This window comes from Myotis nattereri (genome assembly GCF_964212035.1).
Source record: "Myotis nattereri genome assembly, chromosome: 6".
Lineage (NCBI taxonomy): Eukaryota > Metazoa > Chordata > Mammalia > Chiroptera > Vespertilionidae > Myotis > Myotis nattereri.
In genome coordinates, this window is record NC_138081.1 from 12,196,528 (window position 1) to 12,214,098 (window position 17,571).

Consider the following 17,571-nt stretch of genomic DNA (forward strand, 5'->3'; position numbering starts at 1 on the left):
AACATAAACTGATGAACAAAAATAGAGCCAGAGACAGAGAAGCATCGAACAGACTGTCAAACTTCAGAGGGAAGGCAGGAGAAGGGGGAAGGGAAAGAGATCAACCGAAGGACTTGTATGCATGCATATGAGCATAACCAATGGACTCAGACACTAGGGCGTGAGGGCATGTGCCGGGGGGTGGGGGTGGCTGGGGAGAGGTCAATGGGGGGAAAAGGAGACTATGTCATACTTTATGTAATACTTTAAACAATAAAGAATTTAAAAAAAGAGACTGGTTTAGTATCTAGATGATATTCACTCAAATATTGTAGGGTACTTATGTATCTGTTGTCTTCATTTCATTTCTTAAATAGTCTGTCACATTATAAGACTTATAATTATAGTTATTGTCTATTTCAAATTACATGGGATGGTCTTGGTTTTCATTATTCTGTCCCATCCTTTTGGGAAGAAGTTATCAAATTTTAGGTTCAGGAGAGCCACTATACCTGCAGTTGAAATTTGTTTTGTGGTTCTAATCCAGGTCAAACGTATGGAGAAACTGAACTGAGTTAAACTTTTATTTGACTAGCCTAATAAGAAATGGAGCTGAAAGTTCCATATGATGGAAATGCTAACTTGAAAAGGATGAAAGCCCTGATGGTTGTCTTTATGTTGCTCCCTCTGTAAAGTCTTTCCCCCTGTTCCCCTGCCCTTTGCAAAATGCCCTCCCCATCTTGAGCGCCAGTGTCTATGAGGGCAGCTGGCTGCCATCGAGAAGCATCGTGTCTGGTCACCCGCCCTCTCTCCAATGCCAGCCTCCGGCTTTGTCTCCGAGCCCCCGCCTCCTCACACAGTGCCTGACACGCTATTCTCAGTACTCAATCGGTGGTTTTCATTAGGAAGAATGAATAAAGCTGTACATTAGTTTTTATTCCAAAGTGAGATTCAGTAGAAAAATGAAGCCTTAAAATTTGGATGTCAAGGAAACGTTCATTAGTATAGATATATGTCCTTTTGAAACAAATTCTGTGTTTGTGAGTTTGAACACACAATGTGTTTGGTCTTATATTGGAACTACATTTAGTCTTAAATTATTTAATTTTATAAAGAACTAAAAGAAAAGAAATCCCATCAGATAACAATTTCCAAAATAAATCCAAATAGAGGGCACAACCTGGAGGATGGAAAGTGAAGGCCTATCCTCAGATCTGCAAATGGTCTCAGGGCCTGAAGGTCAAGTCTGGCCCAGCCCAGCTTTCCAGCCTGGTTCAGCCTGGACAGCGGGTGTTATTCCTGGGAGGAGCAGGGGGTAGAACAACAGGGGCCTAAGGACTCTAAAGAGCAGGGGTAGAGGCTGCCATGGCCAGTGCCCCAGGTGCTGCAGGAACCACTTCCCATCTAGTAAAATGGACACCAAACTAGGGCATCCATTGCTGAAGGTAACACCTGCCTGCTTGGATGGACTTCAATAGCCAGTGTAATAAACTGTGTGATTATATGCTCATGAGCCCATCAAATCCCTTGCGAGTCATTCCCTCTGGGGTTTCAATGTAACATGCATAATCTTTGCTGTATTAATATTCGCTGCCATTCTTTGGTTATGTGCCACAGAATGACACAAATAATGGTGCTTGACATTCACTTAAAGCAGACACAGCTCCTGCCCTCATGAGCCTGGCGGTGGGGCCACAGACAACAGTCAAACAATCCCCGAGATAAGGGCTCTGACGACAAAGCACAGAAAAGGTAAAAAGGTGTAGCGAAGTCATGATTTAGTTAAGGTTGCGGGTCGGAGAACAATGTAAACTGAGGTTCGAAGAACAAACCAAACAAGGTGTGTGTGCATGTGTGTGCACGTGCACGTGTGCGCACACGCAAGTTAGCCACCCAGAAGTCAGAGCAATTGCATGTGCAAAGGCCCCAGGATGAGAGAGAGGGTGGGACACTGGAGGAACCGGCCAGTCAGCTTTGCTGAAGGAAAGGGGGAAAGGGGAGGAATGGGAAATAGGCTGAAAACTCAGAAAAGGGTCTGATCGGGGAGGGCAGACACTCACAGGCCATCTAAAGGGTTCTGGTCTTTTCCCCAAACAATGGGAGGTCAGAAGTCACTGAAGAGTTTTAATAAGAGAGTGAAATGATAAGAATTACACCTTTAAAAAGGAATACTCCGGCTGCACAGAAAATGACTCAGAGGGGGGCAAAGCGGGCTGGGGAGACCTGTTACGACACCATGTTAGGAGTGGGAAAGATGGCCGAGTTTGGGCAAGGGTAGCAGCAGCAGAGGTGTGGCGAAGTCATCCGATTCTGAACGTGGTGTGAAGACAGTCAACAGAACTCCCACTGGGATTGGATTTAGGGCCCGACGGAAAGGATAGAAACAGAGGTAACTTCAAAGTTTCTAGCCTGGGCAACTGTAGGGCTCACAGAGATATTGATGGCACTCAGTGGCAAAGACCAAGTCTGGAGAAGAATTCAGTTGGGGGCAGGCTGAGTTCAGGGCTAGTTATGAGGTAGGCAATGTGATCAGTGAGCATGGCATTCAGAGAACAAATATGGGCTAGAAAATAAGCACGTGTCATCAGTATTTGGACGGTGCCTGCAGCGAGGGTGTGGATGAAATCCTCTAGGTCAGTGGTCAGCAAACTGCGGCTCGCGAGCCACATGCGGCTCTTTGGCCCCTTGAGTGTGGCCCTTCCACAAAATACCACGTGCGGGCGCGCATGTACAGTGCGATTGAAACTTCATGGCCCATGCGCAGAAGTCGGTATTTTGTGGAAGAGCCACACTGAAGGGGCCAAAGAGCCGCATGTGGCTCGGGAGCTGCAGTCTGCCGACCACGGCTCTAGGTAAGAGTACGAAGTAAAAGAAGAAGAGGTGGTCCTAGGACCGAGCCTAAGGAACGCCAGCACAGAGGAGGACCTGCTCCAGGGAGCAAGGAGCAGTAGGAGATGGTACCGGGTGGTTTATAAAGCTGAATGCTGCTGAAAGGTCAAGAAAGACTGAAATAAGCCCATTAAATTACCAACACCAAGGTCATCACTGACCAGAACAGCGCCTCAGGGTGAGAGGCAAACGCCAGATTGGAGGGTGTTGAGGAGTGAGTAGAAGAAGGGTGTCGGGATTGTGGGTGAAACCAACTTCTCCGACCAGTTCAGCTTAAAGGAGATGAAAGTGAGGGGGATGTTGGGTCATGGGGGAGTATTTTGCTTTTAAATATGGGAAAGACTTGAGTATTTTGCTTTTAAATATGGGAAAGACTTGACTCAAATACCAATAAGAAGAGTCCAGTAAAGAGGGAGAAGTTGAAGATAAAGAGGGGAAGGATAGCTGAGGGTCCTTAGATGGCAGAGGGACTGGGATTGAGAGTACAGGTGGTGAGGTCGGCTGGTTCTGGACAGGAGACGGGAACTCTCTCCATGTGACGGGAAGGAAGGGGAGGGTGAGCACAGATGCAGGCTGGTATGTAGGGTTGGCAGCAGAGCAGGAAACAGGAAGTCCTCAACTCGGGCACGTAGTAACTGATTGTAAAAAGATATGTTTGTGTGCACTGAGGGGCTGGTAGTCAAAGATGCGTTGCTGTTAAATTAACTACAGCAAAATAAAAGTTTCTCACTGGACAGTTTTGTCTTATTCGGCTTTGGTTTGTATAATTACTGGTCTTTTAATTTTATATTATCTTTTATCATACAGACTTTTCTTTTTTTAAAAATGTATTTCTTTATTGATTTCAAAGAGGAAGGGAGAGGGAGAGAGAGTAGAAACATCAATGATGAGAGAGAATCATTGATCGGCTGCCTCCTGCACACCCCCTACTGGGGATCAAACCCATAACCCGGGCATGTGCCCTTGGCTAGAATTGAACTTGGGACCCCTCAGTCAGCAGGCTGATGCTCCATCCACTGAGCCAAACCGGCTAAGGCTCATACAGACTTTCCTAATTTTTTAAAAGTCAGGTTAGTCCAGGTTAAATTTACAGATAGTAAAATTTTCAATTCACCCTTTCTACATGTGTATAAGTATGAACCTTGACAAATGTGTATAGTTTTATGACCTCTGCTAAAATAAAGGTATAGAATATTTCAATCACCCCCTCTAATCAGTAATCTGATTGCTGGTCCTATACTTTTGCCTTTTACAGAATGTTACATAAATGGAATCATCTACTATGTAGCCTTCTGTGTCTGCCTTTTGTTACTTATCATAATGCTTTTGAGATTCATCCAAAGTTGTCGAACATATCAATAATTCACTCAATTTTTATTGCTAAGTAAGATTCAATTGTTGAGCTAAACCACAATTTGTGTAGCCACTCACTGGTCTAGACTGTTTCCCAGATTATAAGTAAAGCTGCTGTAAATATCCATGTAGAAGTCTTGTGTGGGCATGTTTTCATCTCTCATGGATAAGTACCTTGTAATGGGATTGCTGGATTTATCATGCTATGTTTAACGTTATCAGAAACTGTGAAAGAGTTTTTCCAAAGGGATGCACCATGTTGCATCCCCACCAATATGAGTTTCAGCTTTTCAATCTCACCAGCATTTGTTATTGTTAGTTTTAAACAGCTGTGCTAATAATTGTACAGTACTATCCCATTAAGGTTGTAATTTGGTTTTCCTAATCACTAATGATGTTGAGCTTCCATGTCCTCATTTGCCCTCTGTTTATATTCCAATATAATGTCAGTCCTAATAGTCTGTCCATATTGTTTTTCTTATTATTAAATTGTAATAATTAAAAAATATTCTGGATATAGGTCTTTGGCAGATACGTGTTTTGAAAATAATTTCTCCCAGTCTGCATTTGTTGTTTTGTTAATCCTCACCTGAGGATATCTTTCCATTGATCTTTTAGCGAGAGTGGAAGGGAGGGAGTGGAAGGATAGAAAGAGAGAGAGACATCAATGTGAGAGAGACACATCAGTTGGTCGCCTCCTGCATGCATCCTGATGGGGGCTGGGGATCAAACCAGCAACCCAGGCACATGTCCTGGACTAGGAATCAAACCAAGGGCCCTTTGGTGCCCGGGCTGATCCTCTACCCACTGAGAAACACAGTCCAGAGCTGCATTTTAAAATATATTCTTAAAGGTATTCTTCAGAGAACAGATGCTTTAACTTTTGATGAAGTCATAAGTTACTCATAATATTCCCTGGTTATCCTTGTAATGTCTCATCTTTCTACACTGTTAACTATTAATACTCTGAGTCATAAAAAAGGGAGATTTCCCCCCATTGGAAAATATTCAATGAATGGAATATTTAATTATGTAATTTAAATAGATACAAAGGGAGGGAATGGGGGTAATATGGTTGAGTAAAATGATAAATTCAGTTGGCAAACTTTCTGCAGTAGGTTTGAATGTAGAGAGATGTGGTCCTGTGGATCCTGATTACTATGTACTTCAAATCAGATTAGAGAATTTCTGAGCTGACTTTGGTCTTGATTTCAGTATTATACCAACTCAATACGTCATTCCAAAATTTAAATTTTCAGCCTCAACCTTCCCTCAAAGTTCCAGAATTCATCCTGCACATCGTGTACTCCTTCATTATGTTAACTTAACATTTCTTATTCTCAACCAATACCTTTCCCATTTTTTTCATTCCCTGATTACCTGCTTTAAGTCTTGAGCTTTTACTATTCTCCCTTCTTTATCTCTTTTATATTTGTAGCCATCACTTCTGTTGGTTCTTCATCTCTTTCGCTGTTGTTACTGAGTCTTTATTCTCATTGTCACTCCAAACCCAATTGTGATTCATTCCTGATTTCTCACTGCTGCTGATTCTATTCATTGTGTAGCCACAAAAAGTCTTCACCGTGTCAATTCTTTCACCACCCTGTTAAAACGACACCCCCTGTTTTATTTTCCTCTTTGTACATCCTGCTCTTTGAAATGCTCTGTATTTCAGTGATTAATCTTGTGTACTACCTCTCTCCCACTAGAATACAGCTCCATGAGGGCAAGCAAGGACTTTGTTTTGCTCAGGCCTATATTCTAGTACCTGGAATGTGCCTGGCATAAAGAAAGAGCACAATAAACATTACTGATGAATGAAATGCAATGCTCTTAAATCACAGTGTTCCCTAGTCACCATTAAATGAAGTAGTAGCTACACTGCATATGGTATTCATAACCCATCATGAAGTCACCATTTATCTGACAAATCCTATTCTTCAATAATTCCATAAGAACTCCAGGCTCCTGCCAGGCCAATTTCAATCCAGATCCTTGCTAGTTAGTGCCTGTCATGTGCAAGCCCCACACAGTCTCTTGCTATTTCCCTCTCCTCCTCACAGGGAGCTCCTTCCCTCTCAGCACCATTGTTCACGTGGTCCCTGCATCTCAGAATGGTACCTTCTCCTTCTTGACATTCTTTAAGGCTTATTTCACTCACTCAGTGGGTGGTATCTGCCATACTTCCCCCATCCGAGTTCCTACATAATGATTTAGATTTTCAGTAACTAATGCATTAAACCACATGTAACAAACTGATATTAGATTTAAAAACACAGAGCTGAAAGAGTGCATAGAGAGCATTTAGTCCGATTCTCCCACTTTACACACAAGGAAACAAGTCTACGTAGAGAGCCATCAAAACACTCATGAGCAGTTTCCAAATCTTAGCTATGGTGAATTTTGCTGCTATGAACATGGGGTGCATATATCCTTTCTGATTGGTGTTTCTGGTTTCTTGGGATATATTCCTAGAAGTGGGATTACTGGCTCAAATGGAAGTTCCATTTTTAGTTTTTTTAGGAAACTCCATACTGTTCTCCATAGTGGTTGCACCAGTCTGCATTCCCACCAGCAGTGCACGAGTGTTCCTTTTTCTCCGAATCCTCGCCAGCACTTGTCATTTATTGATTTGTTGATGATAGTCATTCTGACAGGTGTGAGATGGTACCGCATGGTCATTTTGATTTACATCTCTTGGATGATTAGTGACTTTGAGCATGTTTTAATGTCTCCTGGCCTTCTGTATGTCCTCTTTCGAAAATGAGTGGATTAAAAAACTGTGATGCATCTACACAATGGAATACTATGCTGACGTAAAAAAGAAGGAACTCCTACTATTTGCAACAGCATGGATGGAACTGGAGAGCATATGCTAAGCAAAATAAGTCAGTCAGAGAAAGATAAAAATCACATGATCTTACTCATTTGTGGAATATAATGAACAACATAAACTGATGAACAAAAACAGGTCCAGAGACAGAGAAGCATTGATTAGATGCTCAAACCTTAGAGGGAAGGTAGGGGAGGGTGGGGGAAGGGGGAGAGATCAACCAAAGGACTTGTATGCATGCATATAAGCATAACCAATGGACACAGACACCAGGGGGGTGAGTGCATGAGTGGGGGGAGGCAATGGGGGAATAGGACACATATGCAATAACCTTAATCAATAAAGAAAGAAAAAAAAACCTCATGAGCAGAATTAGAACTATAAGTAAGGTCTTATAATGCTCAACATCCACTAATATACTCTCTTATTTTCTGTTTTATATATACACATACATATGTGTGTATAAATATTTATATTGTATATATGTATTACTTCCCCAATAAAACTGTAACTTCTTGGGATTAGTTTCTGTATCTTATATTCATGAATCCCCTAGAGCACAATTAGCATCTAGTACAGTGATGGCGAACCTATGACACGCGTGTCAGAGGTGACACGCGAACTCATTTTTTGGTTGATTTTTCTTTGTTAAATGGCATTTAAATATATAAAATGAATATCAAAAATATAAGTCTTTGTTTTACTATGGTTGCAAATATCAAAAAATTTCTATATGTGACACGGCACCAGTTAAGTTGGGGTTTTTCAAAATGCTGACATGTCGAGCTCAAAAGGTTCGCCATCACTGGTCTAGTAGGTGCTCAAAATTTTCAGGTTGAAGGATTAATTGATTTGCAAAATTTAACTAAGATAAATGGGGCAGAGAAAGACAAATACTAGATGAACTCACTTATATGTATAAAATGAAACAGTTGAACTCAGAGAAACGGAGATCAGATTAGTGGTTGCCAGGGGCAGGAGTGAGGGAAACAGGAAGATGTAAGTGGAAGGGAACAAACTCCCCGTTATAAGATGAATACTTTCTGAGGTTCTAATGTATAGCATAGTGTCTATAGTTAATAGTACTGTATTATATATTTGAAGTTGCTAAGAGAGTTGATCTTAAATGTTCTCACCACACACACACACACACACACACACACACACACACACACACACACGTGAGGTGATAGACATGTTAACTAAGCATATTGTGGCAATCATTTCAAAATATGAATGTATATTATAAAATCATCACATTGTAAACTTTCATGTCAACACAATATTAAATATAGCTTGGGGGGAGGGGAAGATAGAGGGAACAAAAGGATCCAGAAGTTTGGAAGTTCACTTTGGTCAAACTTGAGCCCATGAGATCCAATTCAATTCCATCTCAAAAGTAAACTTCTGCTATGCTGCAAATATTCAACTCATTTAGACTTGGGCCAGGATATAATGCTTCCATCCTAGCCAGACAGCTAAAGGTTTTTTTTTTAACCAGAGAAAGAAAGAGGTATGTGTTTAGAGAACCAATCAGAATCAATTCTTCACCCAAGAAATTCTATATAAACATTAACTTGGCTATCCAGCCTTCATCCAGCTGTCTCTTTTCAAATTTACACACACACACACACACACACACACACACAGAGGGAGAGAGAGAGAGAGAGAGAGAGAGAGAGAGAGAAACTAAAAGTAACACAATAACTGGAGGCTGACATCTGAAATCTTCAAATGAAGTATCCGATTCAATGCAACACATTCTTGCATTAAGAACTGAAATGTTGGGACATAGTTCAAAAAACCTGATCGGGCTAGGTATTAACAGACATCTCCAAAGTCCCCAATGCATACAGCATAGAATACATTTTCCGTTCTTTATCTGCTGTCTAGCATCCTGCACAGAGTCCCTGCCAGGATGCATAAGCCCACGGATTACAGACCAGAGAGGTAGGGAAGAGGTAGACCGTTTCTGCCCTTGGTCCTGCCCTGCTGGGACCCTTCCTCTCTCTCTAGCACTGCTAACCCCTCCCACCTCGACTCCCGGGAGTCTGGGCGCAGGGAGGGGACTGAACTTGGTTCACATCCCCAGTGCATGAGCTGCCCTAGAAGACAGAGAAGCATGTCTACTGACATGAAATCACACCGCCACATGAGGGGCAGATTTTCATTTGTCTCTTTTACTTCTAGATGGTAAAGGACTCTAAAATCTGATGAGTTTTAAGTTGCACCAACATTCAATCTAGGCTGTGATTTGCTGGGCTGTCTTCTGGGTGGCAGTGGGGCCTGTGTCCCACTTGGGGGAAGCCTGAGTGTTGCTTTGTCAGCTCCAGGCCCGTGCTGTCGTTTCTCTGCAAATGGTCAGTGCACGTCATGGCAGCAGGCAGCTCCTGTGTTGAGCATCTGCCCACGGTGGTCAGTGCATGTCATAGCAACTGGTCAGATGGGTGGAGGGACAATTAGCATATTAGCCATATATATATATATATATATATATATATATATATATATATACACACATATACATATATATATATTAGTGGTCTAGTGCACAAAATTCGTGCATGGAGGAAGGGTGTCCCTCAGCCCGGCCTGCGCCCTCTCCAATCTGGGACCCCTCAGGGGATGTCTGACTGCTGGCAGTTGGACATCCCTCTTGCAATCTGGGAGTGCTGGCTCCTAACCTTTCACCTGCCTGCCTGCCTGGTTGCTCCTAACCACTCTGCCTGCCGGCCTGCTCACCTCCAACTGCCCCCCATCTCTCTGGCCAGATTGCCCCCACTGCTCCTCACTGCCGGTCTGCTCTCCCCCAACTGCCCCACCTCTCCGGCCAGATTGCTCCCAACTGCTCCCCACTGCCAGCCTGCTCGCCCCCAACTGCCCCCCCTCTCCGGCCTGCTCGCTCCCAACTGCCCTCCTGCCAGCCTGCTTACCCCCAACTGCACCCCCCCTGCCAGCCTGCTCACCCCCAACTGCCACCCCTGCCAGCCTGCTTGCCCCCAACTGCCCCCTCTGCCGGCCTGATCGCCCCCAACTATCCCACACTGCCAGCCTGCTCACTCCCAACTGCCCTCCCCTCCTGGCCTGATCACCCCTAACCGCCTCTGCCTTGGCCCCGCCACCATGGCTTCGTCTGGAAGGACATCCGGAAAGTCTCCCGGAAGGTCTCCTGGTCTAATTAGCATATTACCCTTTTATTAGTATAGATATTGCATAGCACATGCGAACCCTTTCATTCTGAAGTCTTACATCCTTTTTATTTTTCGTCTTAAGAAATCAGTAGATATTATTCTTTAACTCTTGGCTCCCTGCCTCTTCTCTGTTTCTCCTCCGCAAACTCTCTGTTAGATTCTGGTAAATCTAGAGCTATTCCTTGTGATCCTTTTCTTTTAAGATTTCTCTTTATCCTTCTATCTTTTGTTCTGGAAGAATTCCTTGGCCCAATCACCCTAGTTCACTAACTTACCACTCCATTTTTTCATTCTGCTATGGAGCCATCTATTAAATTCTTAATGGCAACAATTACTTTTTTTTTTATTTTCAAGATCTCCTCTTGATGCTCTTTTGTAAAAATCAAGATGCGGGTGTTGTTTCATGGACGTAACAGCATGCTCTCGACCTCTAAAGCTATCAGTCACTCCTGAGCAGTGGAGTTCCGCAGGCCTCCCAGCTGCAAAGCCTCCTGTCCCCATCTCGCTGGCTGCTGGCAGCCCTCGTGTCCTGGGCAGTCCCGGCTGTGAGTTCACCTTTCCTAGACCCTCACTCCTTCTGTGTGGACAGCCCGTCGGAAGTGAGGGGGACGTGGGTGCTTGTGCTCTTTGCTTTTCTCAGTGAGCACACGGGGCGGGCAGAGCTGAGGACAGCAGCTGGGTCAGATCTCACCCGGCCCCTCACTGTCCTGTCACCTCAGCTCCCTGAGGCCCTTCTGCACCGAAGGTCACCACTTTCAGGCAGGAGACTTGGTGGCACTGCCCCGGGTCTGGCCTGTCCCACTCCCTTGCCCATCTCAGCCCACCTTTCAGTCTCCCAGGAATTCTTTCTAGCATCTAGTAGCTTAAGAAATTTACTTCTTGTTCTTGGTTGGGGGGTGGCTGGAGATTCCGGTGCTTGTTTATACTAGTTCTGTAACGCCCAGGTTTGGTGCAGCGGAGGGAGCCCGCAGCCTGTACTTACTCAGCCTGACGTCTTGAACCATCACATTCAGCTGAGCCTCCTGAGCCACAGGCAGGACACCAGGGCTTGGAGAAAACACGGGAACTGTTCCGTATGTTGGCCATTTCCCTTCTGGCTCTGGAGACTCCATTCCCTGACCCCTTTGACAGCTGGCTTCTGGGTGAGTTCAGCCTATGGGAGGCACTGGGGGTGGCTGGAGGAGAGCGGAGGAAGCAGCTAGGGGTCCTTGCTGGGAGGACGCCTGGTCAGCAACCCAGCTTCCACCGGGCAGCCTGCATCACGGGCCAGCTCCCGCCGGCCAGCTCCAGGCTCAGGCACTGGCATCACGACCTCTCCCCTTGTCCCCTGAGTCTTGGAGGGGAGCTCCCACTGGTCCTGACCTCGGGGTGCTGCAGCGTAGCCTCAAGACCACCTCCCACACAGTGCATTTCCTCTCTTAGATGCCTTTCGTAGAAAGGTCTAGAATGATTTTGTCTTCCTGGCTGGACCCTGACATAAATAAAAATTCTGAAGAGCCATCTTCAAGGTCATGTTTGGTAATCCCTGTCTGAGGCGAAGGGAGGACCATCGCGAAGGAATTCTCACTCGGGTTCTCAATATCTAAGGTATTGCAAGGTATTGCAAGGTCATGACATGACATTTTTTAAAAATGTGAGCTTTGGCAATATATTTCAGCGTAGCTGCATACTTCCCACAAAGCAGTTTTGTAAGAACAACCTGAAGGGCCCCTCGTAGTATTAAACACAGTGTCCTAGAATTTGGAAACGCTGTCTGGAGGAGTAACTGCTTAGGGCATAACCGAAAGCTTGCTTTAGACTTACCGCCAGGGGCAGCCACGAAATAGTTTAAAGGAAATATTTTCATTGTCTCTACTGTTTACCGTTCTCTCCTCCGGGAGAGGGTGAGGTGAAACAGCCATGTCCCTTGAGAAAGAGCTTGTGCAGCTCTGTTTCTAGTTTGGAAGTAGAACTGCCACCCCCTCAGCCTGGGCCGTGGTACCACTCCACAAAGGGTTCACACGCAGCACAGACACAGGGAGGGCCCTGGACCGGAGAGGGGACAGGAGCCACCTGGCCCTGATGTGCCACATGATCGGGCCCTGATGTGCCACGTGGCCACGCATCAGAAGGCTGGAACGAAGCCGCCTTGTCTGGGGCCCTGAATACCTGCTTTCAGCCCCGTTCCGGGTGTTTGAACTGTACTGTATGGGCCGTCTACTTGTGAAGGGGGAGGCTGCTTTGCCGGGGTAAACTGGAGCCGGCAGCAAGATGATGCTGAATACAGGGGAAGTCTGCTGAGCTCCTTTCAGGTCTGAGGCACAGCACAGGAGTGCTGGTGGACGGTTTTACAACTGCATGACTGCAAGGCAAGCCCTTTCTTCAGCTGCACGAGGAGACATGCCCACCCTCTCCATGCTCTGCCCTTACTTCCCCCCGGCCCGGGCGACAAGAATCCTGCCAGCCTCGCCAGCTTTCCATGGCGAGCCGCCACTCCCAGCGGGCGCCGGAATGCAACTGCAGGCCGACCCCAGAGACCTTCACGCTTTTAGGTGCATTCATAACATTAGGGCCAACAAAGACATTAACACAAACTTTCACGGTCACAGAGGAAGCAAGCAAGACTGCAGGCTTACAGGAGGAGCTCCGCCTCTGTGAGTGCCTCGGTCCTCGGCTCCCCCGTGACCAGGGCCAGCTCATCCCTCAGCTCCTGGACTTCCTTCTGCAGGCGTGCGATCATCTGCAAGGCAAGGCAAGAGCGACTGTCAGCTCCTCCGGGGACTCGGCAACCAAGACACACATCTCTCCAAGTTATAACCTACTTGGAGGGTGCAAAAGGGAACAGAGAATGATAGAAAAGGCACTCCCATGCCTCCCACCGAGCTTTGTGAAATCTTAACATATTATTATGATAGTTTTAGAATTCTTTTTAACAAATACGACATTACTGACATAAGTGGAACCCCTTATTCCTATATCCCTCTGTCCTTTCTGGGGTGATCGCTAACTGCATGTAGCAGGGAGCATTCCCCATATGTTCACGTATTTACTCCATGTATACAGATGGAACTGCAGTAACGTATGGTTTCATTGTACATGCCTTCAACTTTATGTAAATCTTACTATATTGCATGTAACTGCAATTCATTCCCCCCCCCCACATTCTATTTCTGAGGTTAATTATATTGTTAATTTTCATGGGTATATAGTATTTCAGTAAAGGAATAGATCAGTTTATTTATGCATGTCTCCTGCTGAGGGACACTTAGGATTTTTACCTTTGCTGTTACAAACAGTGCTGTGTGACCATGATAAGTCTCTGGCATGTATGTGAGTTTCTTCAGAGTGAGCACTTAGAATTGCGTGGGTGTAGAGCAGTGGTTCCCAACCTTTCATTGGCCATGCCCCACCTACGCATCTCTAAAATCCTGATGCCCCCACTGTGACATATAATTCTTATTATTCAAAAAATGAACTCCTGCTCACATGGAGGAAGCCTAAAAGACCATCAACTTGGTCTAAACAAGCTTCCAACGAACATGGCATCCATGAAAGAGAAAATAAAAGAACAAAAGGACGGTTGAAGTACTGAGGAAGAAGTCACTAAGAATTTGTTTTAAAAATAATAATATGAAGTGATATGAAAAAATAGCAAATGAAATTTCAAAACATACACTAGAGAACTGAAATGCATAAATATGTCACAGTATATATTTAGATACTGTATATGAGGCCCTAGAACCATAAGAAATGCAAAAAATTCACTGTTAATAACTCATTCTCGGATTGTTGCACTTAAAAAATCAAATTGCCCCCCTGTGGGGCATGTGCCCCACATTGGGAACCACTGCTGTAGAGTATTGCATATACCCTTCAATACATGGGGTTAGACTGCTCTTCAGAGTGGCTGTATAGATTTCCATTCTCAGCAGCTATGTATCGGTTCATTTCCCCACATTATTGCCACTATGTACGCTAAAGACAGACCCTTTAATTTTGTCCACCAGGTATCTCAATCAGCTCTAACCTGCATTTTCATGATTATTAGAGAGGCTGGTCATCTGTGCCTGGATATATATTGGCTCTGTGGGTCTCCTCTCCTGTGGATTATTTATTCAGATTCTTGCTCATATTGTGTTGAGTTGTTTTTTCTCCTTCCTTATTCATTTACAGCTTCTTTATATATTCTGGATGCACACCCTTTATTAGTTTTATGCAACACACATATTTTATCCCAATTTATGTCATATTTTTTTTTTCACTTTGTGGTGTTCTTTTTGGTAAATGAAAATTTTAAATTTCAATATAATTCTATTATCAACTTCTTCCCTTATGAGTTGGATTTCTGTGTCTTCTGAAAGAAAATCTATTTTACCTAAAATCAAAGGAATATTTTCCTATGTGTTCTTATAAAAGTTTTAAAGCTTTGCTTTTCACATTTAGGTTGATTTTATTTTGTACAAAGTCTAATATACGGATCTATTTTAAATTTATTTTTAATACAGATAACCATACAAGCTTTGCTATTATAATTCTATTATATAACATGTTTCCATATATAAATGTGTCTTTTTCTAGGCTATTAGTTAAAAACATTTGTCTGCTTGACTATACGTATGGCAATACCACACTGCTTTAATTATTATATGAGCTCCATGGTCGGCAAACTGTGGCTCGTGAACCACATGCGGCTCTTTGGCCCCTTGAGTGTGGCTCTTCCACAAAATACCATGTGCGGGCACGCGTACTGTGCGATTGAAACTTCATGGCCCATGCGCAGAAGTCGGTTTTCGGCCTGGGCGAGTCTATTTTGAAGAAGTACTGTTGATACTTGGCTCTGTTGACTAATGAGTTTGCCAACCACTGCTATAGCTTAAGACATTTTGGCATCTACATACAACAAGTCCCTTCCATCTTGTTCTTTTCCAAATAGACTTGGCTATTCTTGGTCATTTGCGCTTTTATATAAATTTTAGACCCAGCTCATGAAATTCTGCCAAAGGCCCCTCCTCAAATTTTAACAGGAAATAAATTTGAGTAAAATAAATTTGATTAAAGTCTGATGAGTCTTTTCAAACTATATATGAATGTTTTGTGTTATCAAATACCTTTTTCTACATCTGGTGATGTGATCATGTAATTTTTCTCTTTTAAGCTGTAAATGTGACAAATCCCCTGATTTGTGTAATTTTTTTATTAGTATGAACCACCTCAGATAAACAAAAAGGTATAAGAACACCTTGTACCCACGACTAAGCTTAAGAAATAAAACATGACAGACTCTTTGAAGCCCCCGTGCTGTGTAGCCTGCCCTCAGTGCATTCTCCATTACCATTACCCTAAATTTGGTATTTATTTTTCCCATGGTTATGTTGATTTTACTATACACTCATTTATTTTCTAATGATAGATTATCCTTAAATTCCTGAAATAAGCCCAACTAGGTCATGATAACACACACTATATTAATGATCATATGACCGATCATAATATGAAGCTGCTAAAATAAAAATTAGTTTAAATACAATTTTTATTCTTCCTTCAATATTTGATGAACATAAAATATATTGAGTGTGATCCTTCCCTCCTTCCCTTCCTCTCTTTCCCCTTTTTTCTTTTTGGTAGCTTTGTTATTATGGAGTCAATGTATTTATTAGTTGTAGATCTATTCATGCTTTACAATTTTTCTTGCTTTAGTTTCAGTGTTATGTTTTTCTAGGAAGCTCTCCATTTTGTTTAAGTTTTCACATTTATACCATAAAGTCATTCAAAGTACTTTATTATTATTTTAAGATAGTTCCTATATATTGCCCTAACCGGTTTGGCTCAGTGGATAGAGCATCGGCCTGTGGACTCAAGGGTCCAGGTTCGATTCCAGTCAAGGGCATGTACCTTGGTTGTGGGCACATCCCCAGTGGGGGGTGTGCAGGAGGCAGCTGATCGATGTTTCTCTCTCAACAATGTTTCTAACTCTCTATCCCTCTCCCTTCCTCTCTGTAAAAAATCAATAAAAAATATATTTAAGATAGTTACTGTATAAAATGTTAAGTCCCCCTTGCATTCCAAGTACTGTTATATTAATTTGCGCTTTCTTTATTGATTTTTCATTAGTCTTTCCAGACATTTGTTCATATTAAAAATAAACTCCAGGTTCTGTTGTTTCTCTCCACTGTATCTTTCTTTTCCTTTTGTTTTTACTAGTTTTTATACTTTTTAATTTCTGTACTTCTCTTTTGTGGATTTACTTAATTGTTTATGTTCTAACTTCTTGGCCTAGATGTTATTAGACCAAGTTCAAATTTGAACTTCAAACTCATGAGAGGCAGAGCCTTGGGATTTCAAATTTTCAGTGAAGCCATGTTTTATTCTACGCGGAGTCTAGGCCAAGCGAACAGATTTGTTCCTCTCAGGCTCAAACTTTCACTGGTTTTAGGTTGGGGAGGAGCGGGCGTGGGAAGAGCTGCCTTAGGTTCATTATCTGCCTTCTCAGGCTTTGACCTCTCTGCCTTTGAACCCCCTTCACCCTTTGTTTCCATGGCAACTGCAGCCTCGGCTTTGTTTCTGCGCCCTGGAGAAGTCCCCTACTTCCTCCCGCCTCAGACATATATATTTTAAGTAAATTCACAGAAAATGCTTGTTACATTTTTATGTATCCATATTATCAGTATCACATCAACAGAAGTTCCAAAGAAGATGATAGGAATATTTTGAGCATGTCAATGTTCCTAGAATTTCATTTAAATGTGCAGAACTGAGTGGGTTTTGGTTCCTTACCTCTTTTTAAAAACATTCTTAGAATCATCAAGCTATGCAGAATGAAAACCTTGGACAGGAATTATGTGAGTCATTCATGTGTACCCTCCCTCTACTAGGTTCATCTTGATGCCATGCTTTCTACTTCTACCAAGGCTTTCAAAGTAAAATGTAACAAATTATCTTCTGTTTTACTGAACAAAAATCTTAAAACTCAGCCAACTTTTCATGATTTTGAAATTATGACAGCCACACTTCCCCCTCGAGTCACTGCAGGGACTTCAGAATGAGAGCCATCCTGAGATCTGACGCATGCCCAGTGAGCGCAGACTCTGACTGGTTCCAGTTCCTTCATCACCTTGTCTCTCTGAGGCACTCATTCTCATAAAGAAAGCAAGTCAGATCCATGCTGATCCAAGCTGACAGGGCTGGTCCACATTTGCCATGAAATTTTGAGGGTAAGATATAGGAAATCCCACTCAAGCGGTATTTGGGGTGGTTTGAGGACAAATTTTCAATTGTCACTTGTGCTTCAGAAATACATAAGGTAATGGACAGTAATGTCAGGCGTTAGAAGCAATTATAAAAGAGACC

The 17,571-nt window shown here is 43.3% G+C and overlaps 1 protein-coding gene across 1 annotated transcript in view; it reads right to left on the reverse strand.

Moving 5' to 3' along the window:
- KIF6 (kinesin family member 6) overlaps positions 1–17,571 on the reverse strand; it is a 380,047-nt gene that overhangs the window by 209,388 nt on the left and 153,088 nt on the right. Inside the window, exon 10 of the mRNA XM_081094290.1 lies at positions 12,861–12,964. Coding sequence (XP_080950416.1) covers positions 12,861–12,964 — 104 coding nt within the window. The remainder of the gene's footprint in view (positions 1–12,860; positions 12,965–17,571) is intronic.